This window comes from Eurypyga helias, unplaced genomic scaffold, assembly GCF_000690775.1.
Source record: "Eurypyga helias isolate BGI_N326 unplaced genomic scaffold, ASM69077v1 scaffold15254, whole genome shotgun sequence".
NCBI lineage: Eukaryota > Metazoa > Chordata > Aves > Eurypygiformes > Eurypygidae > Eurypyga > Eurypyga helias.
This window is the reverse complement of record NW_010248424.1, coordinates 30,884-53,814: the sequence shown is the minus strand read 5'-3', so window position 1 is coordinate 53,814 and position 22,931 is coordinate 30,884. Positions and strand designations below refer to the sequence as shown.

The 22,931-nt window shown below is 41.6% G+C and overlaps 1 protein-coding gene across 1 annotated transcript in view; it reads left to right on the top strand.

Moving 5' to 3' along the window:
• IARS (isoleucyl-tRNA synthetase) overlaps window positions 1-22,931 on the top strand; it is a gene marked incomplete at its 5' end in the record, with an annotated part of 52,307 nt that overhangs the window by 14,571 nt on the left and 14,805 nt on the right. Inside the window, 9 exons of the mRNA XM_010151048.1 lie at window positions 4,334-4,428; window positions 4,809-4,886; window positions 5,347-5,468; window positions 8,498-8,600; window positions 8,814-8,897; window positions 17,483-17,657; window positions 18,445-18,557; window positions 18,808-18,903; window positions 20,881-21,057. Of these exons, the coding sequence (XP_010149350.1) occupies window positions 4,334-4,428; window positions 4,809-4,886; window positions 5,347-5,468; window positions 8,498-8,600; window positions 8,814-8,897; window positions 17,483-17,657; window positions 18,445-18,557; window positions 18,808-18,903; window positions 20,881-21,057 (1,043 nt within the window). The remainder of the gene's footprint in view (window positions 1-4,333; window positions 4,429-4,808; window positions 4,887-5,346; window positions 5,469-8,497; window positions 8,601-8,813; window positions 8,898-17,482; window positions 17,658-18,444; window positions 18,558-18,807; window positions 18,904-20,880; window positions 21,058-22,931) is intronic.

Genomic DNA, 22,931 nt, shown 5'->3' with positions numbered 1-22,931 from the left:
GGGGGGGGGTGTGTGTTTAATTTTCGATTAGAGAACTAGCCATTTCATCCAGAGATCTCCAGTTTCCCATGAGATTTATAGTTCAGATAAAAGGAAGGAAATCTTTAACCAGCTCCCATAATACATGGAATGCTGCTTTCATGGGCATTAATACAGATGTTGCTATGCTTGTTCAGGAGATTTCAAAAAGTGCTGAGGCTTTTTTTTGTCATGGCTAATCCTACGAGCTCAGTGGTGTAGCTTGTTGCTGTTACAACATCTTCTTGCAGTGCTTGGAGCAATTAACATTATAACAGCAACTGAAAGCAGTGAAAAAGAAGCAAATAGAATTTGGGAAGCTGTAAAATAAGCAGTGCTCATGTCAGCTAAATAAAATACCTTTGAGAGGTACATGAGCATGGGGAGTAAATTTTCCCCTGCATAGTTGCATGGAGGGGTGTCTGTGTAATCGTATCGGGAATGTGTGCAGCAGGTCAGAACAGCATTGGGATATTGCATAGCTGTAAGAAGATACTCTTCAGGTTTTTCTTCCTGCATGTTGTCTTTTCCATCATCCCATATCTCTCAATGCTTACATTATATTAAGACAATATTAATTGCAAAGAGAAGGTGCTGCAAGAGCCCCCTGAAGTAGTTGGTCTGATTCAGTAAGCTTTCAGACTTGCAGATAAAGTCACAATGGGATTTGAAGAGGTTTTGGCACTTCTAAGGGCGCTAGAAAGCTAGCTGTTGGAAAGAAGGTGGCTTTTGCCATTGTAGTTCCTGTTTATTCATAATTAAACCACACCACTATGCCCGTGATCTTCAGTTGCACTCGGAAGAATTTTTAGAAGCCTTCCGCAGGCATGCTTGGGCTTGGGGAAGGGATTAGTGGGATAATAGGTCATGAGAAAACAGCTAAATGCCAGGTCTGAGTTTATGAGGACACCGGACAAGTCCTCCTCTGCTTCAGTCGTCTCTTGTATTCCCCCCTCTTAGACTGGCATGCTGTTTGCTCTCACTAAGACCAATAAGATCAACTCATCTTGCTAGCGTAGCTAAAGCAGGCCATTTTGGTAGTAACAAAACTCAGGTGAGGTCATCTAAGAACATTTCATTAAAGGAAGAAAGAATTTTCAAGCTGCCAAACCTAGGAATGTGATAAAAACTGTTAATGGAAACGTGGCGTCTTCCTAGAAGTTTTGTCCTCGAAACGTGCTGGTGGTGTGTGTTGTTTTATGTGTTGCCAAACAAACACGCAAAGCCTATGCAGGTTGGCATGCTGCATGTAAAGAGGAAAATTCATTTCTGAATATGGACCTGGGGTCTTGGATTAGTGCATGGTTTAAACAGAAATAGTATTTGCAGGATGGTGAGCCTGGGGGTAGAAACTTGAATTCTCTGCTCTGGTTTTAAGAGGTAAATTAAGCTAATAAAATAAAAATGGATGTGTCAGCTGACACTTTTACAAAGCCAGATGATCCTTCTGAGCCGGAGAAGAAAATACCTGTTGGAAAATGACAATGTAAAGACTTTTGAAGACTGTGGCTATTAAATCTATTGTCTTCTGTTAGATGAGGATAACATGATGTGCTCATGAAGTGAGTGACACTTCTTGTTTAGAAGTGATTAATAAACATGATTTCTTCAATTTGTGTTTCTGCAGTAACTCTGAAATCAGTCAGACAGATAGTAGTGAGATGCAGTAAATTTGTGTACTGCGACATGATACTCTTGTGCTAATCTTTTTTTAAAAAAAAGGTTTTGTTTGAGTTCTTTTTTTAAGATTTTTGTACTTCATATGACTTACAGGAAAAATGTCAGGAGGAGGCAAGGGAAGATTATAATGGTGATTATAATAACATTATAATGGTCTATAATTTCAAGATTTTGAAAATAACAGTAATAATAATGAAAAAGAAACCCCACAAACAAATGCAGAAGCTGTTGTAGAGGTGCATGATATGAGTAAAAATAAATCAGTGTTTGCCAACTAATGCCGTACAGCTGTTACCCACAAGGTGTGTTTAAAAAAACCCAACTTTGTTGTCTTCGCCATGTGAAAAACAGCTGAGGCAGTGGTGCTGAGGGGAGATTTGGGGCCAACTGTCCAAGAATTGGCGCAGTCTGTTCTGTACCGTGCTGTTCCTTCTCCTCTGTGTGTGATTGTGTGTAAGAACACGAAGGCTTGAAACTCTAGATGGCAAGTAGATGCCACTAACCAGAGAAATGGTGCAACTGAGTGTAGCTTCTTCCATTTCATCGAGTGTATTTCATAGTGGAGCTGAATTTCACACCAGTTGCCTGCCTCTAGAAAAATGTTTCCATTAAGTAAAAGTTATGTTAATTCTGCCCCAGTTTCTACTAGTAGCTTGAATAGCCAGCACTGTTTCAGCCAAAATGGAGCACCTGTCAGTCACGCCCCCACTTGAATAGACTGAGGGAGGGAAGGGGAACGTACCTCTGCACACTCTAACTTTGGGATGCTTTAGAGAGCCTAGAAATACTCCAGAAAGTTGTAACAACCCTCTGCTAATCCTGGCTTATGGAGAGCTCTTGACTGCTAGGCCGTATGCAATTGGATAAAAGGAGACAACACATCTGAGAAAGCAGCGTCACTGCGATTATTCATGGAAAATTGGCAGAAGTGGAATGTGTTGAAAGCACACACATGTGTTTGTAAGAGGTTTTTTTGCTGTTGTGTGTTATTTTTGGTTTCATAGGTGTCCCAGACTGGAGCTGTGGACGTTCTCTCTCTTCTGAAGTGCTGCAAGTTAGGGAGATGCGTGCCAGTAACCTCTTTGGCAGCAGCTGGCGTAGCTAGCTTGGCTTCACTTTGATAATCGCACACTTATCCAAGTGGACTATTAGCTGTGGAATAGTTTCTTTGTTATACATCATCTTTTATAGTGCAAACTTCTGGGATGAGGGCCCTTTGAGAAATAGGGCAAGTAGGTAAGATACTGGGAAGATGTTATGGAAGGTAGTAGAGCAAACAATCCTTTGTCTTTTAAGGGGGTTAAAATTCTGTATTTAAAAGCAGTAAGCCTTATTATGCTATTTTTTCTACTTAAATGGCCAATACACAAAATCATTTTACAAAACAACTTTTCTCCTGATGACTGGAAGTGAAAGTTGTGTGCGTGCAGGTGTGTCCATGTAACGCGTGCCTTTTTCTTGAGTCATGACAAAGTAAGATTTCATGATTTGGTTTATGAACTGGGATTATAGCTGTTGAGAGGAGAAGTGCGTATTTCCAGGCTAACTTCAATCTCTTGATGATAAACTGTCCCTGAAGGGTGGGTTTTCTGGAGTTTGTTGTTTTTTAACCGGTTTCCTAATTACATAACACCTAGCTAGGAGAGAGCTGGGAATTTTTTAAGGAATACAAATTCCCACATAAATAATGTCTTCTCCACCATGGCATAAATCTACTGAGCATTTCCTTTTTAGGTTTAAATACCAGTACTCTGCCTTTAAAAACACTTCTATTGTAGAAAATGCAGTGAAGAGTGTGGTGTAGCTTTTAAAGCACAGATGCATTTTACTCAGTAGCTGCTTGATTAATGAAACTGATTCAGAATAGAGATCAAAAAGCCTTTTGCTTTTTCCTTGGAACAGAGTCCTGTTTAAGGACCGTGCCCAACCCCCAGTTCTCTCACAAACAACTGAAATTTGTTTTCCCTGTTGCATAGTGATGCTTGTGATGACCTTGTTTTTTGTGTTGGCAGTCCTCCATGCTTTTAAGTTACACAGAACTTGAAAATAGTTATGTTTATCTTCTTACCTCGTCAGGCTTGCTGTTACTTTATATACTTCTAGCCTACTGTGTTTACTTAAAATAAAAATTCAAAAAATTGCAATTAATTCAGGGAGAATTGATGGAAATGAGTGTCATATTTTAAATCTGGCAAACAAAAAAAAATCTTGGCAGTAATTAATAAAATTTTATCGTATGACTCTACAATAATTTCTGTTAAACTTCTAGTGACTTGGCTGTATTTACAGCATGTGCAAATCTAGGATTTGCAAAATCCTTTGCGATTAATAGTCTCTTATCCACTATCCTCTTTATGAGTCGGATAAAAGCATAAGGCTACCATAATGCGTGTTTGTGTAGGATTAGGGAAGCAATTTGGTGGTAGATGTGTTTGTCTTGAAGCACGACAATTGACATGCAATTTCCACATACAGTTTTACCATAATAGTCTGTCTAATCACTTTTTGGATCTTACTAACATACTTCTGCTCAAGCTTTCTGTTTGACACCAGAGCTGCAAATGATAATGTGTTTCTTTAAGTGAGGAGCTTGATGCAGGGGGCAAATATTAACTGCAGCACACATTTTCCCTTCCAGCTTACAGGCTGTACACTGTGGTCCCTCGATTAGTCAAGTTTGTTGATATTCTCACCAACTGGTATGTTAGGATGAATCGCAGAAGACTCAAGGTAGGTATTAGTTCTGCGGTCTTGCATTATAAACAAAATCCAAATAGTTGGTGTTAATTTAATGCGTAGCGGCTTCATGGTGTTACACAGGATCTGTCTGCTGCCTTTTAAATTATAGCAGTTTGCACCTGGTATAGTGGGGGTGAGAAGTTAACGTTTGGTTCCTCCTCTCTGCCTTAGGAGGAAAACTGAACAAACGGAAGTTTGTAAACCCAGTAACTCTGTTTCATTTGCTGGATGGGATTGCGCAAGATGAATAGAGTTTGGAAAACCTCTTTATTGCATTAAGGCAGGGAATGTTTGGAGTTTATTGAAGTGCACTTACTGATCCTAAAATTATTTATAGGTTTGTTTCTTTTCTTGGTGAATTCTTCAAATAGGGTGAGAACGGGACTGAAGACTGCGTTATGGCCTTGGAAACCCTGTTCAGTGTTTTGTTCTCCATGTGCAGACTTATGGTAAGGGAATCATAGCCCACTGTAACTATTTGACACTTCTAATGTGCTTAAAGTATGCGTATCAGTTTAAATTGACCATCAAAGTGAGGGGTTCCCATGAACACGTGGGGAGACAAAGCATACTACTCCTGATGTGTGTAGCACAGTTCATTTGCCGCCTCCTGCTTTTCTTTGCTTATCTGCCCCATGGTACTGTAAAGACGGCAAATGTCGCCTGTCTGATAAAGAGGCAGTATGATTTCTTGTCTCCCCGAAGTAACATGTATGTATCAGGAAGGAGGTGAACAAGTAGCAGCAATTTCATCATTTACTTCGGTCTGCATTTTGAATAAGGCCACAGTTCTGTGTAGAAGACACTGTGTAAGCGTTGTTTTTGCCAAACTGTCCTTGTGCAGTTCAGAAGTATTCCTGATTCATAATGTACAAACAATAAAGATGATGATTGAATGCAACATTACAGGCACCGTATACTCCATTTATCACTGAGCTCATGTACCAGAATCTGAAGACACTTATTGATCCCGCCTCGGTTCAGGAAAAGAATACTGAAAGCATCCACTACCTCATGCTTCCCCAAGTGAGGTAGGAGACAGCTGTTACATGGCAAAATGGGGTTTTGGTTTGGTTGGGTTTTGGTTGGTCGTTGGTTTTTTGGGGTTATCTTTTTTTTTTGTTTGGGGCTTTTTTGTTTTTCACAGAACGGTGCACCTTCACTTAGACTTTGTGTTTAAACCTCTTTTGCATAGCAAGAGAACAAGCTGCTTTAATAATGTGACTATTCCTTTTGCCTCAGGAAGAATTTTAGGATGATAATTGACGCATTCTTTTCTATAAGCAAAAAACCCCTTTTGATTAAGCTCTGATTAATGTTTGTTTCTTTGCTGGAGGAGAACATTTTGCTACTTCACACCCCACTCTCCATGTTAGCTGTGAATTTTCTTTTCCCTCCACACTTAGGCAGTAGCCTTGTGCTAGGTTAAAGGATTACAGATAGGAAGGGAAACAATTAGGAGGAATGCGTGTTCCCAACTCATAATGTTCTCTTCTTACGGATGGGCAAGGAGTATCCTTTTTACTCTTCAAAATGCACGCTGAGTAGAAGTCATCATGCCTGCCCATGAGGGACCCAACAGGAGTGCAAGATGTTCTTGTGGGCCCTGCGTTTGCCAGAACATGTGCATCCCTCCATCTCTGTGCCTTTCGTAGTGACTGCTGATGCCAGATCCCACGTGGTTTGGAATTACTGTATCATGTGGGGCTCATACGGAGCCAGCGGAGTGAGTTCTTTTGGCTTCAGACCAAGAATTTAGACCTTTCCGCAGAGACTACCATTTCCTTGTGAGGGGAGACATGGCATGAGAGCCTGTTGTCACAACAACGGACAGGTGGTTTCTTTGGATGCTGATAGGTGAGGGGTTTTTGTCAGTGCACTGTGTCTCAAAAAGGTTTGGGTCTGTGATGGTTGTACTGGACATATGCTCTGGAGTATCTGTAGTGTCAGCTCAACCCAGGTAGATCTTGGTAAATACAGTTGTGTTGGTTTGGGGTTTTTTGTGCTTGTCTCTCCCCTTGATCCAGCCGAGGGAGGCACTGGTATTACAGTAATCGGTCACTCGTTAGTGACTTGGTGCTATGGTAGTGGATTAAGTTAGTAGCTGCCTTGCACCTGCTCTTAGTCACTGAATGTAAGAGAAGCAAGCTTTCCTTTTGCGTTGCAGCTCCGTTTGAAAACCCTCATGGACAAGGGAGCTGACCTTGAGACTGTATGTGCTAGATCAAAAATTTCAACCTTCTAGTAATAGCTTTTCTTTTATGCCACTCTATCCTTTTTGGGAGCTTTAATAGTGAGAGTTTCTGCAACAAGGAGCTCGAGACTGACATAATGATGGTGCTGATTTTCTGTTCCCTGGGAAAGTGCTGTAAAGAATATGTAATCAAAGAATGCAAAACTCATCAGTGAGCTATCAGAAATGGTTTTGAGTTCCTGTAGAATGGAGTAATGGAAGCACAGTGAGCTATTTGCAGGAACTCCATTCAGGCATGGGCTTAGGATGAGCGGTTAGTCACTATTCCTGTTGGTGCTAACTGACTTGCTACTGCTTCATGCAAACATATGATGTGTTTGAGGAGCTTGCACAGCTTTCCTCTTTGTGCTTTGTTTGGATTTTTGTCTGCTACTAATCTTTGTAATTTACTGGATCCCATATGTATCAATTGTTCCCTTTATCAGATGAAAAAGCATGGTTTCAGAACTAAATTATTGTTGAAGTTTTAGAATTTCACCTTGGGCTGCTAAGCATTGCATTTTTCTATGGAGTATTCTTCTGTTGACTGCATGACAATACTGTCAGTTAATAAGAGACATTTTTTGATGCAGTTGCAGAAAATACTACTTTAACAGTATGATGGGTACGTACAGCTAAGGGCCTTGGCCACTTCCACAGCTGAACTTGACTTAGTACCTGTGTTACCAACCCCCCGAGGTATTGCTTGCTTAGTGTCTGAACAGATTGGTTGCGTTACATTTTGTGGGTGTGCGTGCAATCTGTGAAGACTATTTAACTCCGTGGCTCCACAGTGTTGCTAAGTAATGGCAAGCAATACTGAAATACTGCTACGTGATAATAGATGAACCTTTCTAGGAGCAAAATTTTTTAGCTCACAGTTTATGCATTTCCAAGTTTTTGGAGTTCCGTCCTGGAGATTGGCCTTTAGAAGAACAAAAGCTTCAAGATGGGTAGTAAAATCTTAATCAAAGCCGTAGTGCAGAAGATGGGGATATTTCAGTTAAAAGTTTGGCTTTACCAGTTCTGTTTTTCTGGACAATCCTCCTTGGATGCATGGGTTTCGTGCCAGTACTTTTGCTACTTATATTACAGCAAACAACTGTGTTCACTTTATTCACAACCGTCTTTTGAAGCAGTACCTCTGGTCTTGATACGACACTTGCGTGGTTTGAATGGAGCTGCTCAATTTATGCAGCTACTCAAGAAACCAAGGGTACCACATTTTTGGAACTGTTGACTGCTAGTGTGTTTGAAACAAGATCTAAATGTCAGCTTATGCAAAAAAGGGGTGGGGGGGAGGGGAGGGATATGCAAAAAAAACCCCACCACCCTGCCTTGCCTCAAAATGGAAGGGTGTTAAAATGGTGAAACCAGGAAAGATGAAAAGACTGTATAAAACATCAAGCTAAAGTATCTGGAATTCTTGAAAAAGATGCTAATTTGGGAGGCGGGTGGCATTGCACGCATTGCATTGCTGTTGTAAGTATCAAATGCACAATAACGTTTTGCATCTTCTTACAATATCTTTTTATTGGGTGTTAATAGAATAGGTGGTATGACTCAATCTATCTTTTCCATCTTGTGAGAAGGACTGACAAAAGATGATTTAAAAGTAGGTCTGTGTTTTGTTTGCAGTAAGTTTTTTCCAAATCATCTTCTCCACAAACAGAGAAGATGACCTGTTTGTTCATTTTTCAGATTGCCCCAAACAGGGCATAATTGGGTCTCTAGTAGGAAATGTCAGAGAAAGGGGTAAAATGTTTTCGATCTGCTCAAACAGATAAAATGAAAATGAAGCAATATAATGTTTCCTTTTTAATCTAGGGAGGATCTCATCAACAAAAAGATTGAAAGTGCCGTTTCTTGTTTGCAGTCTGTTATTGAGCTTGGACGAGTAATCAGAGACAGAAAAACCATTCCAGTGAAGGTCAGAACTCTTAACACCTCTTATCAATACCTTGGGAATGTGCAATATAGCTTTGTAACTTTGGGATAAGCCTGGGAAAATTGAATAATTAAGTTTAGAATAGCACACAGTTCAACAATAACATACTTCAAATGACAAATAATAATTTCTGAGGTTCTTTATTTTCTGTTGGAAGGACAAAAACTGATGGGTTTTTTTCCCCCTTCTCCCCAGTACCCTTTGAAAGAAGTAGTTGTTATCCATCAGGATCTAGAGGCTCTGGAAAACATCAGATCTTTGGAGAGGTACATACTCGAGGTAAGAACATCATGAAAATGATTTCTCAGGGGTCAGGACTGGGACCAGGCGCTGTGCAACATCTTCTTTGACAACATGGATAAGGGATCGAGTGCACCCTCAGCAAGTTTGCTGACGACACCAAGCTGTGCAGTGCGGTCGACATGCGGGAGGGAAGGGATGCCATCCAGTGGGACCTGGACAGGCTAGAGAGGTGGGCCACAACAAGGCCAAGTGCAAGGTTCTGCACCTGTGTTGGGGCAATCCCAGCACAAGAACAGGATGGATGGAGAATGGGTAGAAAGCAGCCCTGAGGACAAGGACTTGTCTTCACCCTTGGTGGGTGAAAAGCTGGACATGAGCCGGCAGTGTGAAGGTGCTGAGGGGGCTGGAACACCTCTGCTATGATGAAAGGTTGAGAGAGCTGGGCTTGTTCAGCCTGGAGAAGAGGAGGCTCCGAGGAGACCTTTATAGCACCTTCCAGTACCTGAAGGGGCTACAAGGAGGCTGGGGGGGACTTTTTACAAGAGCCTGTAGTGACAGGACAGGTTTAAATTGAAAGTGGGGAGGTTTAGATTACATATCAGGAAGAAGTTCTTCCCAGAGAGGGTGGTGAGACACTGGCACAAGTTGCCCAGAGAAGCTGTGGATGCCCCATCCCTGGAAGTGTCCAAGGCCAGGCTGGATGAGGCTTGGAGCAACCTGGTCTAGTGGAAGGTGTCCCTGCCCATGGCAGGGGGGTTGGAACTAGATGGGCTTTAAGGTCCCTTCCAACCCCAACCATTCTATCCAACTTTGTTGAGGGGAAGGTGTCCCTGCCCATGGCAGGGGGGTTGGAACTAGATGGGCTTTAAGGTCCCTTCCAACCCCAACCATTCTATCAGTCTATGATAAGTTGTTTTTCTTGATCAGTGAAAGGAAAAAACATTTTCTGAATGAAAATAAGACCATGTTCAACTACATGTTGTCAGATATGGATTGAGAAATTTGCAGTCTCCTTGAGTTAAAGGACATTAAAACCAGTTTGACGGTAAGAGGGAGGGTTAGCAGAGAGAAGGAGTTCATAGAATCATAGAATCACAGAACGGTTTGGGTTGGAAGGGACCTTAAAGACCATCCAGTTCCAACCCCCCTGCCATGGGCAGGGGCACCTTCCACTAGGTCAGGTTGCTCAAAGCCACATCCAGCCTGGCCTTGGACACTGCCAGGGATGGGGCATCCACAGCTTCCATGGGCAACCTGTTCCAGTGCCTCCCCACCCTCTCTGTGAAGAATTTCTTCCTGATATCTAATCTAAACCTCCCTGATTTCAATTTGTACCCATTACCCCTTGTCCTATCACAGTTCCATCTAAGGGAGAACAGGGACCAGTCAAGATTTTTGCAGGGTGCTGCTTAGGAAGGAAATAAAATGTCCAATAAATAAGATGCTAGTCTATACAATTTCTTACACTCATCTGCTCCTGTATGTCACTGCAATATTTTTTTAATGTGCATCCATTAAAGAAATGCAGCATGCCCTACTTGTAAATCTCTGTCTGGAGAAATGCCCTGTCATTCAAAAGGAAAGTATCCCTCTTGGTTTTTTGAGCTTAAGTTTCTGAAGTTGGCTATACTTTCTGCTTTTAGTCAGTCATGTAAAAATACATAGTCAAGAAGTGAAATGAAAAAGGAGCTTGTTGATAAATAAACCTCACTTATTTATATGTTTATACAATAAATAAGTCTTCTGAACTTCACTACTGCTTTTCAGAAGTTGTAGTGAAGGCACAAAGGCTATGACTTTTTTGGTCACTTAAGAGACTCTTTGTAGAGCGGACTTTTTTAGTCTTTCTGCTCAATTAAATTCCATTACAAGTAGACTTTATGTGCGTCTTCTTTCGCATCTGTGATGTACAAGAGGAATTGAACAGTAAGAAGGAATAGTGGGAAGGAAGAGTGTTTCAGCTACAGTGGTGAATTTTGAGCCATGTTTTTAGTCAAAAAGAAAAGAACAAATGTAAAAGCTACTATGCCAGTATGCCTCTGAACTTTCTTCTGGGTGTTGGGACCTTCAAAACATCTTGCAAACCTGTGGTTCTTACTACTTAAATCTGTTGTGATCATGTGTTTGATGTCCTGAGCTCTCCTATGCGTAATTTCTCAGTGTTGGCAGCCTAGGGGCTTTATAGTTGCTTCGCTGGACAGGGAGCTAGAGGTGATGCCATCTGTGTCGCAAGGCTGGAGGCCTTTCAGAACCACTCTGGAAGGCACTGAGGGAAGAAGAATGGCTTGTTAAGCAATGCTGTTCTTTCTGAGCACTCTTAATGTCCTCTTGCTCAATACTCTCTTGTTGGGATAGATGATGACTTTTCACCCAGATGTTTCATTGTATTCCTTGGGAAGATGGGCCGTGACTTCATCTTTGTAACTCTATGTGTTTTGGGAGGGATTTTTGTATTGCAGCTCTTTGCGAAAAAACAGATTTCTGAAGGAACTGATTTGGTGCTGATATTGGGCAGAATGCATGCATTAGACTTGAATATAAATTGGGGATTACTTCTTGACGATAATTACTGTGTATTAATCTGTCTGGATTTTCACTTGAATCCTTCCCTTATGCAATCTTGTTGTATTTGTGTGTGGTTTTCAATTCAACGAGGCAGAATGAATACAGGCCAGCTTTTCTCTTGGATGAGAACTGCAGGAGTGGCCTTGCAAAACAAAAACACATAGGTGGTTCTTCAGACAATCTTCCCCATTCCAGACCCTGGATGATGACATTTCTGAGGAAGGGATACTAGCCTCAACACGAGGTCTTTGTTAGAGAAGTTAAGTAGAACGTAATACAAAAACTGGTAACCCCAAAAAATACCAACTTCCCTAACTGTTACAAGAGATTTCATGTAGAAGTCTTAATACAGTTGCTGAATGACTGTGAACTGCAAGCATAGCCTTCTTGTGTCTTGCCCTCTTAAGTTTACTTGTTTGAAACCATCTCTGTTTAAATGAGCAAAACCAGAAGAAAAAAACATTTTTGAACAGCAGCGTAGTTGTACGTTTGCAGAGGTTACGGCACTGACTTCCTTCACTCCCATGATACCTTCACATCTGGAAAGGTGAGCCGTAGGGTGTACTGTTCGTTATGCTCTGAAGCTCTTCCTATATTTTGTGCTTGTAGTGTGTATACTACAAGCAGATTACTGTCACAACTGAATTCCTACTGTCCTGTTTCACCTCCAGCGTACTTCCCAAGCTACTGTCATTCTAGTGTATGGCTTCTATCTGTCCGAGTACAGTAACTGGGTGGGAAATGCAGGGATTCTCCACGGCTTAAAGCAGTTCCGTTCCTTCAGCTCCATCCCCATCAGTGAAGCTTTGAATCTGACACTGCAGAGGAACTTTGTCTTGTTTCTGTCTTCAGAACATTCTTACCCTGTTCTATTACCTTAGGACCTCTCTACATCTTAGAGCTGATACAAGACTGGTGGGGTCAGCAGTCTGTCTTTAGTTTATGTTTCTGTTTAATGGCCTCTGGATTATTAAATACACTGTATTTCTACTAAATAATTTACCTTTGACCATCCTGTCATCTTTCATTTCTCAGAATCTGTCACCCTCCAGATCAGTTAATATACATTCATGGCAGAGACAGTCCCAATGGCTGTACTACAGCATGCTGGTAGTACATGAAGCATAAGGTCATCATGCTTTCCATTTCAGAAATGGTGGGTTTTTTCTTCCGTAAGCATTTGTAACACTTTGCATTCTCTAAAGCCAGTGAAATAGGTCTGCAAAGATAAGAGAGAGAAGCTCTTTCTCTATCATAACCACTGGCAGTAGAGCATCTAAGTACTTTTTCCCATGTCCAGAAATGGCACGGCCCTTTTCATATGCCTGTCTTTGGGAGGTTAAGGATTCTTTCTTCCTTTCAGTAAGGTGTCTTCAGAGGGTTCTGTAACAGAAGATCTAATCACATGCCTAACATGTGATGGAACTTTTTTTACCCTAAGTAGTCGTCAAGATCAACAGCTTTGCCTGGACAAAGAGAGAGAACAAAAACCTGCATCTACCCAAGCAAGATCAACTCACCGCGCTTGTCTTGGAGAGAGCAATCACGTCAGTCAAAGAATTCAAGAGATGACTGAAGCACCAGACGACCTCTGAAACCTCTAATTATGTCTTACTCCAGCACTACCATCTTTCCCCAAGCCTGAATGTACACCTGAAGGCTTCTAAGAATTCTGCTGGGGGCAACTTAAGAGCACTGGCTGGGGGACTCATGGGTCAGTGCACAAGAGTTCTCAATCAGTGTTGTATGCTTCCTGTTTTTAGTCACTGTGGGACTCATGTTCTTAAGAATTTGTGCCCTAAAGAAATTTTAATTGAATATATTTTAATGATTTGTTAGTGAGATTGTTAGGGTTTTCCTGTCATCTTATTATTTCTCTTGAACTTGGCAGTTATGATGTTTCACTTCAGAATTGCTATTGTTATTAATAATTTCAATACCTGGATCTTGTCAGTAGCAGAAATCTTGGGACATTGAGGTTAGTGTATCACATTTTCTTCATCTAAAAAATGGGATTGTGGATTTTACAGAATCCGGTTTGGAGTGAGATGAGATTTGCTTACTCAAATTATTTCCAAAAAGATAGCTGACAGAATTTGCTGTCAACTTCTACAGCTAGTAAAAGGTAACAAAGGAACTTAATGATTTTATAATTTATTACATAATTGGATTGTTCAAGAGTATGTTTTAATTTATATTAATTTGATATCACAACCAAAGTTAAGGTATGTCTTAGGTATTTGAGTTTGTTGTCATCTCCCCATTTTATGGAAGCACAAATACAAAACACTGCGTATTGTCCTGTTTTTATTATGTACCTTAAAATTCACCAAGCTGATGCTGAAGGCTAGCATGTATTTTACCGTATTTTATAGCAATCAATCTAGTTGTTTACTAGGATGGTTCAGAGCTAAAGAGGTCAGCTGAGACAGGCAGAATGGGTAGTATTACTTGGGCTGTATTTGCAGCTTGGTTCATCAACCTCCTACATATTCAGAGGTTTAGAACCTTTGGTTATTGCCAGAAGTGTGTTTCTAGTAAACCTGTAGGTGCCAGAGGTAATCTGTAAGAAAAATTGTACCATTTGATTTCACGCAGTTGCTGACAAAAGAATTTGAAAAATACACTTGTCAATTCTTTGAAAATGTCATTTGTCACCTTTTCAGCAGTAGCTGCATTCTTTGATCTGCAGTCTTACTCTCTCATCAGAACACAGCAAGTCATTGCAATAAATGGATTTTAATATTAGAACTGTCCACGCTATGGAGTTCTGATGCAAAAATGAGCAAGCTCACAAATGAAAGAAATCCAGAAGGCTTTTAGCAACTGAACACGATTGCATTTTATTCGTTTGTATTTGAGGCCTTTTGCAAGCCTAGCTCAGGGCTTCTCCTCCAGACTGCTTCTGATGAAAGGTTTTCTCTGAGTAAATTTTACTGTAAGCACAATCAGAAGCTTGTTTGCCTCCACCCTGTGTATGGCCTTCAGCTCCTACCCCTATCTATGTTTGGCTATAATAAAACAGAAAATTGACTTCCCCTTCAACATATTCAAGTTCTACTGGTATTTCATAACGTTAGTGGTGTTATGGTGATGTAGTAGATCAAATCCATGAATGGGCTGAATTAACTGATGCGGAACTGGGGCAGAGTGTGTAGTCCTTCGGTAGTTTGTCTCTTAAAATATTACATAATCAATATTTATTTTCCTTCTTAGGATGTTCGCCTAGAGGCCAGCCTAGCTGAAGCACAGCACTGGCTTTTCTTTTTGTTCTGAGAATTGGGCCTAGTTGGGTTACCAATCGATCCGATTGTGCCTGGCACATGACACCAGCAAAAGGCCCTTGTGCACATGAATGCCTGAATATACAGGCCTGCCGACTGGCAATGGGAAGGACCGGTTGCCTCAGCTTGTGTGTATGAAGCTCTAGAGATGTCTTAAGGAGCTAATTTTGATGTATTGGGAAGATAACATTAAGAACTGTTTTAAGTCAAAGCACTACATTGAGGTAGATATAAACAAACTTAAGATACAGACTTGCTTTTTGTAAAGGATCATTCTATTATGATTATTGATAACGTGTACAGAAGAGTGGTTTCCTAATCTAATTAGTATAGAGGACTTGCCCTGATGGAGTTGGCTTGTATGTAATCTATCTAATCAGGCCTAAAGTAATTTCATATTTGTGCTATTTTTTTTTGATTATTATTTCTTTTTCCCCAGGAAGTCGTCATTTGCCACTTGTGGGTCATTTCCAACAGCACCCTGTTAAAACTGAATGTCTGAAATACATGCTTTTAATTAGATTTCCTAGAAGATGTACTCAATTAAATTAGATTTAGTGGTATTCTTGACTCCTCGTGTCAGTAGGACTTCCGAAGAAATTAGGCTGTAGCTCAGAGGTTGTATTTAAGCTTTACTTCTCAGTCTAAATGTTTGGCTACTTGCTAGTCCTGTCGTGCTGATGCTGCCATTTACTTCTGCTTCCTGAGTGCCTCGGAGCAGCTTGCTTCCAAATGTGCATGGTGTTTCTGCGTCACGTAGATGTGAACTCCTTCTAGTGGAGATAGAAACAGTAAATGCTTCCAGAATTGGGCAGTCTGACAGACAAAACCTGACGAATTATGGTGGTATACGCTCCAGATACATGCACGTTTGTACCTGTAGAAAAGTTGCACATTGGCAATTGAAACTGTCCAAGATCCGTCCCTGGTACGTTACACCGAGAATAGAGAGTGGGACTGTGTGAAACTGGAAATTCAGGTATCAAGTTCTGCCTCTGGTGAGTTTCTTACTTAGCGTTACAAAGTAGGGAAAACGAGACTCTGCTGAAGATACAAAACAATACCAGGATACAGTGCTCTTATTTACAGGAAGCACACCAGGACATTATTTTGTGGTGTTACTAATAACGTGTGTTAACTGTTTAGTGTTGGACAGAGTAAGTGTAGAGCAGAGAGCTTTGCTCTCTACTTTCAAATTTGGCGTTGTGTGATGGTCAGGATGTGTAAGGGAGGGGGCTCTTAGTATGCTTATGTGACGAGGAAAGCCTTTGTAATTATGAAGAAATGCTGTAGTGGTTTAGACTCGAGGCTGAGCTAGCACATCCTGTGGTCTCCTGCAGTGGTCGAGTCCATGCAGGGAAAGCAGGGGCATCTGCCTACTTCTTGCAGTAGACTCCTGCCGTACCAGCCATCTGCAGGTATTTTATTAGATACTCAAGGGCATGTGCCTGCCTGTTCCCTTGGGCATCTTTCATGTGCCCCCCTGTTAGGGGCTTAACTCCGTTTTGAACTTGGTGGTACCCCTTAACTTCCATTAACTTTAGATTAGATATCAGGAAGAAATTCTTCACGGAGAGGGTGGGGAGGCACTGGGACAGGTTGCCCAGAGAAGCTGTGGATGCCCTATCCCTGGAAGTGTCCAAGGCCAGGCTGGATGAGGCCTGGAGCAACCTGGTGTAGTGGAAGGTGTCCCTGCCCATGGCAGGGGGGGTGGAACTAGGTGATCTTTAAGGTCCCTTCCAACCCAAACCATTCTGTGATTCTATGATTCTATGATTCCAAGGGTTTACTGCTTGTGTTATCTCCGTTTAAACCAATCTCCTACTATTTTCACCTCATGCTCCCTTACTTGAGGGGTTGTTCAGGGATTTGGGGACTAAGTTTTACATTCCCTACTTACCTCTTTCATATCTTTTAACCTTGATGGTTTCCCCCTTCAGCTTTCTTCTCTCCAAAGAGTTCTAGAGGCCTTTCCTTATGGCAGCAACGCTGTCCCCTGACTCAGTTGTTCTGTACAACTTCCCACAGCACCACTATATTCCCCCTTAGATACGGGGACAAAAACTGCACGTGACCTACCAGACATGGGCACATCTAGGGTTCTGCAGCGGCAAAAGAACATGCCTTTGCTGGGGCCCCTCCTGAAGTTCTTTCAAAGTTTATAAGCTTTTTTAGCTGCCCCTGCACACCAATACTCAGAGTTCTTGTGCTGCAGAGCTTAGACTGAAGTGTTTCTGAGCAAGGTGGTTTTCTGCACAGTAAGGATCTAGAATAAACAGAGAAGGAAGGAGACAGAGTGAGGCAGTAGCATTTGTGTAGCCTGAATCATAGAATTGTCTGTTATAGTTTTCTGCCTAAATGCCTACTGAAAGGACTAGTTCAGCACTGGTTTGCTTCCTGAATTTTTCCAGGCCGTTTTCTAATGCCGTTGCTCACGGAGGTAATAGTTTTATCTCTTCGTGCAGTTGTAACGATAAAATAAGGGCTGTGGAATAGGGATCTGATTTGAGAGCTGACTGGTGTCTGTCAGTAACAGAAATGCCTACCGAAAAGCTGAAGGGGAGGATGGCATCTTCTACTGAAGGGTAGTTTTGGCATTGGTTGGGTTTATTTGCTCTTGGCAAATTGCTTAATTCATAGAGACACCTGTATAAAAAATGTGTTGCTTGAGACTTACACCTTCTGCTGCGGGCCCTGGTTCTGTACCCTTCCAACAGCTGTCAGGCACAGCTGTTCTTAGCTTCGTTTCTTTCTCTTGGTGTGTGTCTGTAGGAACTTAATGTACGCCAAGTGACACTATCTACTGATAAAGATAAATACGGAGTCCGGCTGAGAGCAGAACCGGATCACATGGTGCTTGGGAAGCGTTTGAAAGGTGCATTTAAGCTTGTCATGGCAGCAATCAAGGAGCTGAAGAGTGAGCAGCTGGAGCGATTCCAGGAGACAGGTATGTCATGGTACAAACCATTACACAATGGCAGTATTGGCAAAAAAAAGATGTAAAATCCTTTGGCTCATCAGAAATAAAAACTCAAGATTTGCACTTGATTTGTGTACATTGATCAAGTGTTTGCAGGGGAGGATGCACAAGTATCCTGTGGGCTTAGGGCAGCTCAAGGCCTACTTCTTTGTTCTCCTCCCAGTTAAATGTTATGTTAATGAGAACAGGAGAAAAATTGGTTTTGTGATTTTGCTGACAGCAGATTAGAAGTGGCCATGTGAACTAAGCTGGTGCTGTTCTCCTGTTTCAGTGCTGTTGTAAGACCAGCATGAAGTAGAGAGTAAGCTCTTCCGTAAGACCGGATCAGGTTTGACAGGGTGTATGTGCAATCATCTTTACTCTAAAAGCTAGTCTAAAAGAATTCATTCCATTCCAGATGTACAAGTGGGTGTGAATCTTCCAGCTGTATGTGTTTAGTTAACTGCCTAAACGTACGTTGTGATTTAGTTGATCGTACAGGTAATTTTTACGTTTTATACCGTTCTGTGGAAATGGTACACAAACCGCTGCTGAGGCATCTGCATCTGAGGGAGTTCTGCTGCCTGTACGAGTGCTTGTGGGAAAAATCTGAATGTGGGATACTTCAGTGGTTTTTACTAGTGCTTAACTGCTCTGTAGATGTATTGCAAATATACTGCGTTTCAGGTATTTGAAGTTTGACACTTGTTTAAAGCTTTTAAATTAATTTTTTTACTCTAACCATAGGAGATGCTCTTTTCTGCCCATTCTGCAGGCACCATTGTGGTAGAAGGACACGAACTTCACGAGGAAGACCTTCGTCTCATGTATACCTTTGACCAGGTGGCAGGAGGATCTGCCCAGTTTGAGGCACATTCTGATGCTCAGGTGTTTTACTGGTTATTGCTGTTTGTTTGGGGTTTTGGGGTTTTTTTTTTGTTTGTTTTTGGGGAGGATTAAGGCTCCTGGAATTTGCTGAATTATCTTCTGAATTTTGGAGATGTTAAGGTACTCTCTTCAACGTGATGTTTTGTAAGTGAGGAGCTCTATAAAAAGGCACCTGAGCTTCTGAGTGAGTTAGTAGTAGCTTGCTTCAAGTTTGTCACCTTATTCCACTGCCTTCTGTGTGTTACCTCAGGTTTTGGTTCTGTTGGATGTTACCCCAGACCAGGCCATGGTGGATGAAGGAGTTGCCCGGGAAGTGATTAATCGCATCCAGAAGCTACGCAAAAAGGTTAGAAGGCAGTGGGTTGGAACAAGACATTTTAATTTACTTTTAAGCTATCTTTGGGCAACATGCAGCAGAAACAGACTTTTTAAATGAAACACAAAGCCCTGTATCATTTACTCTTTTGTGTAGCTTTCTGGTTGGATATAAGCGATTACAAATCACTATTTTCATTTTGAATTCCCATATTACTAAGTAGCATGAGTTGAACAAACTATGAGCTTGCTGTGCATCATCCATAGTGAATTGACTAATTCATTTTACTGAGCCCCTCGTTTCCTATCTTCAGCCACGTAGCAGTCGTTCGGTGTTAGGTAAGCAGCTCGCAGGCCTGCCTGCCTCCTGCCAAGCATACCCTTCTGTTCCGGCTTGGTTCCGGCTGGTTACGTCAGCTGGGCTGGTGCGAGCTGAGGCACCTGAGCCCTGGACTGCTAAAGGAAACACGCTCACGGCTTAGCAAATCACAGGAGGCATTTCTGTCACTGATTTGTATACCTACGCCAACGGTTCCACTCTTGATTGTTCTCATCATGCACACAAACGATGCTGTGTGACCTTTAGTTAAAGCGCTTTGAACCAACGTGATTTCCTTCTCTGTACAACACTAATCCAGGAAGCGCTGCACTTGCTGTCTCCATTTTGTGCCAAGAAAGCCTGGTCACCGTGGAGGTGATGACAGCTTGAAAAAGCCTTTAATCTGGTGAGGGCATTAATACGTAACACAGCACAAAGAATTCTAAAGGTTTCAGAACCTGTAAGTTGAGGAGAAGAAAACCAAACACCCACAAAACAAAAGCATCCCCTGTCCTCTCGCGCGCGTCACGCGTTGCAAGCCTTGTTCAGTGTTTTACGTAGGGTTTTCCTTCTCAACTGACTTGGTGGCAATGCACTAGAATTTGTACCTTTTTCAGACTCAGACCCGAAGGAGTCTTGCAGGAGCTCTAAGTGATGTGTAGAGAAAACATCCATGGGCCATGTTTTTGGGAAAAGACATCTGTACAGTTAAGACTTCATGAATCTTAGGTACGAATGTACCTGAAAAAGACAAATCTGTACCAAAATCTTATTATATATGAAACTATACAGATTTATGTTTGTATAAAATGAAACCAGGAAGAAATGTGGCCATGAGGACAAAACTCTCTCATAAGATAAAGACGGTTTAAATTTACTTCTGTAATGACATAAGGTTATAATTTATTCTCACTTAAATGAATATCGAAGTACTTAAGTCTTGCCTAATATTTAACTTGATGTGACTGTGCATTTATACTTTCGTCCCCACTCCTGTTATAATTGTACATGCAGTAAAACCAGATTCTGGACCCACAGTGACTGTTACTAAGATAGCACTAGAGCAGACATTATTTGTAGCAGATTTTAGAAGTAAGATTTGTTGTAGAGCTGCTATTTTTTTTTCCTTGAAATCACTTTAATTGAGCATTAATAAGGGTACCCTCAGACTGCTCTTTTCCTGAGGTATATGTTGGCGTGTGAGATGTGGCAGAACTAGTGTGGAAGCTTCGGCCTGGTCACCACTTCCCAAACAATACCAACACGTCCTGCGGACCGTTGGGCGTTAAGAAAATGTCCCTGGTTTGAGCAGTTGCTCCATGAAGAGTTGAGGGTTTAATTTCAGGCTGACAGGCTGTGGAAATGCTAGTAAAGCCTCAAGAAAAGCTTTTCAATAAACTTGGTAGGCTTTCAGCTCGCTAAGGGGTGGAGTTGGTAAAGACATTTGGAAGTGAGGTGTTTAAAGTGCACGTTCGGTCATTATTTTTTGAAGATAAACTCCCCATGTTTTAAGCCTCTTTCTTGCCCTGCTGACAAAGGAGTTGTTTTAGTCTAAATATTTTGTGGAAACTTTTAGCAAATGCCTGGTAAATATCTAAGATACTTTTCTTTAACAAGTCTCATCTGTTCAGTTTGTGTATGGGGAAGTCGTCTTGCTGTCATTAATAGTGCATGTGGTGTATCCTGCAGCGAAATCTGGTTCCTACGGATGAGATTACCGTGTACTACAGATCCCATCCCGAAGGTGACTACCTGGATACTGTTATTAAGGAACACAGGGATTTCATTTTTGCAACAATAAAGGCTGCCCTGAAGCCTTACCCGGTGCCTACCTCAAAACAAGTTCTCATCCAGGAAACAACCCAAGTAAGAAGCAAAATGCATTGACTGCGTAGTTCATTGTGTCACCTGCTTTTATCTGCGCAAATTGCATCGCTTCCAAAACAGCTGGATGTAAATATTTGTTTGTGGGATATAGTGGATATTGTGTTATATAAATCTCCAGATTAGACTTCTTGGTTTATAAAAAGAAAATAGTTGGGCTTTGTATGTGTAGTACTTTCGAAAGTGAAGCTGCTTGGGTACCAAAATAAACATCTTGGGGAGTTGTTTGTGTAAGGTTAATACACACATTTTATTTCTACTTGGATTAGTGCATTGTTTAGACAGCTAAAATAGTGTTTCTCTGATTTCTTTAATATGCATTTGTAGTAGAAATGCTCTCCTTTGAGGCTAAGTTTTGCCTGTTGGCTTAAGACCACCTTCTGTTATTAGTGTTTGAGCATGCCCGTGTTTTCTCCTCCGTCCTGCTAAGCTCAGTCTGTTGTAGCAGTGCAGGTGGGCAGGTTGGCTTATTCTTTCGGCAGCAGGTTTGAACTACCCCTTTGCTTTCTCCGACGGTTTGTTCTGATGTGCTTTGAGAATACATTTTGCTGTGGTTTTACTGAAAATGACTATATTCAAAAAGCATTTCTAACAGAATTGTGGATGAAATCTTCTTCAGTCTAAATGTCATGCTAGGCCAGAACAACAAGAACTTAGGGTAAATCAGGCTTAAAATTTGGTTTGCAGTATGGCTTGGGGTCTGAGAATAGCTGAAAAGAAAGCACCTTTTTATCCATCTCAATAACAGCATGTGTAAGGAAAGTTTAATACTTACTAATTACACTTCTAAAGTTGTAAGATTTGAAACTCTTAGTTTCAAACCTTTTTCAAAACTGTTAGTTTAGCGACAAAGGGAAAAGCACTATGTAAAAGTGAAGAACATTGTGGTTGAGAAGTGGATGAAAATATTTTGCTGTTTCTTCTGGGTACTTACTAGATTGGGATACTGCTGATGGACAGTTTGATCTTAAGTCACCATCATATCTGGTTTAGAGTGTAAAGGCAGCTGGAAAAAAATGCGTAGCGCTGGGAAACACTTGTCTGAATGCCTGCCTCTGGAAGTGCCTGGCACATGGGCTGTAATGTCGGCCGCTGGATCTCTCTGTGAAAGCTGTCGTGCCCGTTCAAGTGTGGTTCCCCCCAAGTTATTACTTTTCTCTTTTCTAAATCTTACTTTAGCAGACTCTAGTGAAAAAAGCGACTGTGGAAAGCTGAAAGCTGCGTCTGTTGGATTAGTTTTAAATAAAGCTGTCTGCGGAAAGATGAAGTCTTGCCCTGACAAGATGCTGGTGGTTATGGATACAATTGATAGCTGTTGTCTGGATGTCAGCAAAACCAGACAGCCGTTTAGTTTTGGAAATGATGAGCTAGTATGTGCACCAGGGGTTTGGGGCTCTCCATTGGCACAGATGTCAGCTTTCAGGCTGTGTAAACCTAAAAAATCAAGGCTGAAATAAGATGACTGTACAGTAGGCAGTTCAGTGTGGCTGTTGCAATTGATGGCTGAGTTTACAGAAGTCTAACCATGTTGTCACGGTCAGAGCGCTGAGCGTGCCGGCCTGTCAGCTGGAAGGCTTGGGCGTGAAGGCTTTTTCCAAACTACAGCATGAGCAAATTCCATGTACTGAAGTTGTAGGGTTTATGTACAGAGGCAAAGAAAAGCTCTAAGTAAATGCAGAGTTGCTGTTGTTGTACTTCAAGGAGTCCCGGCCACTGCGAAGTGCCTCCCTCCCGAGTCAGTCTGTGGCCTTCGCTGTGTGGGTTGCACTGTGTGGGCAGATGGGCTGTGCCTCGGAGCTGGCACTCACGTGCTTAGACTCTGAAATCGGGGTTGCAGAGAGAAGCAGATGTCTGAG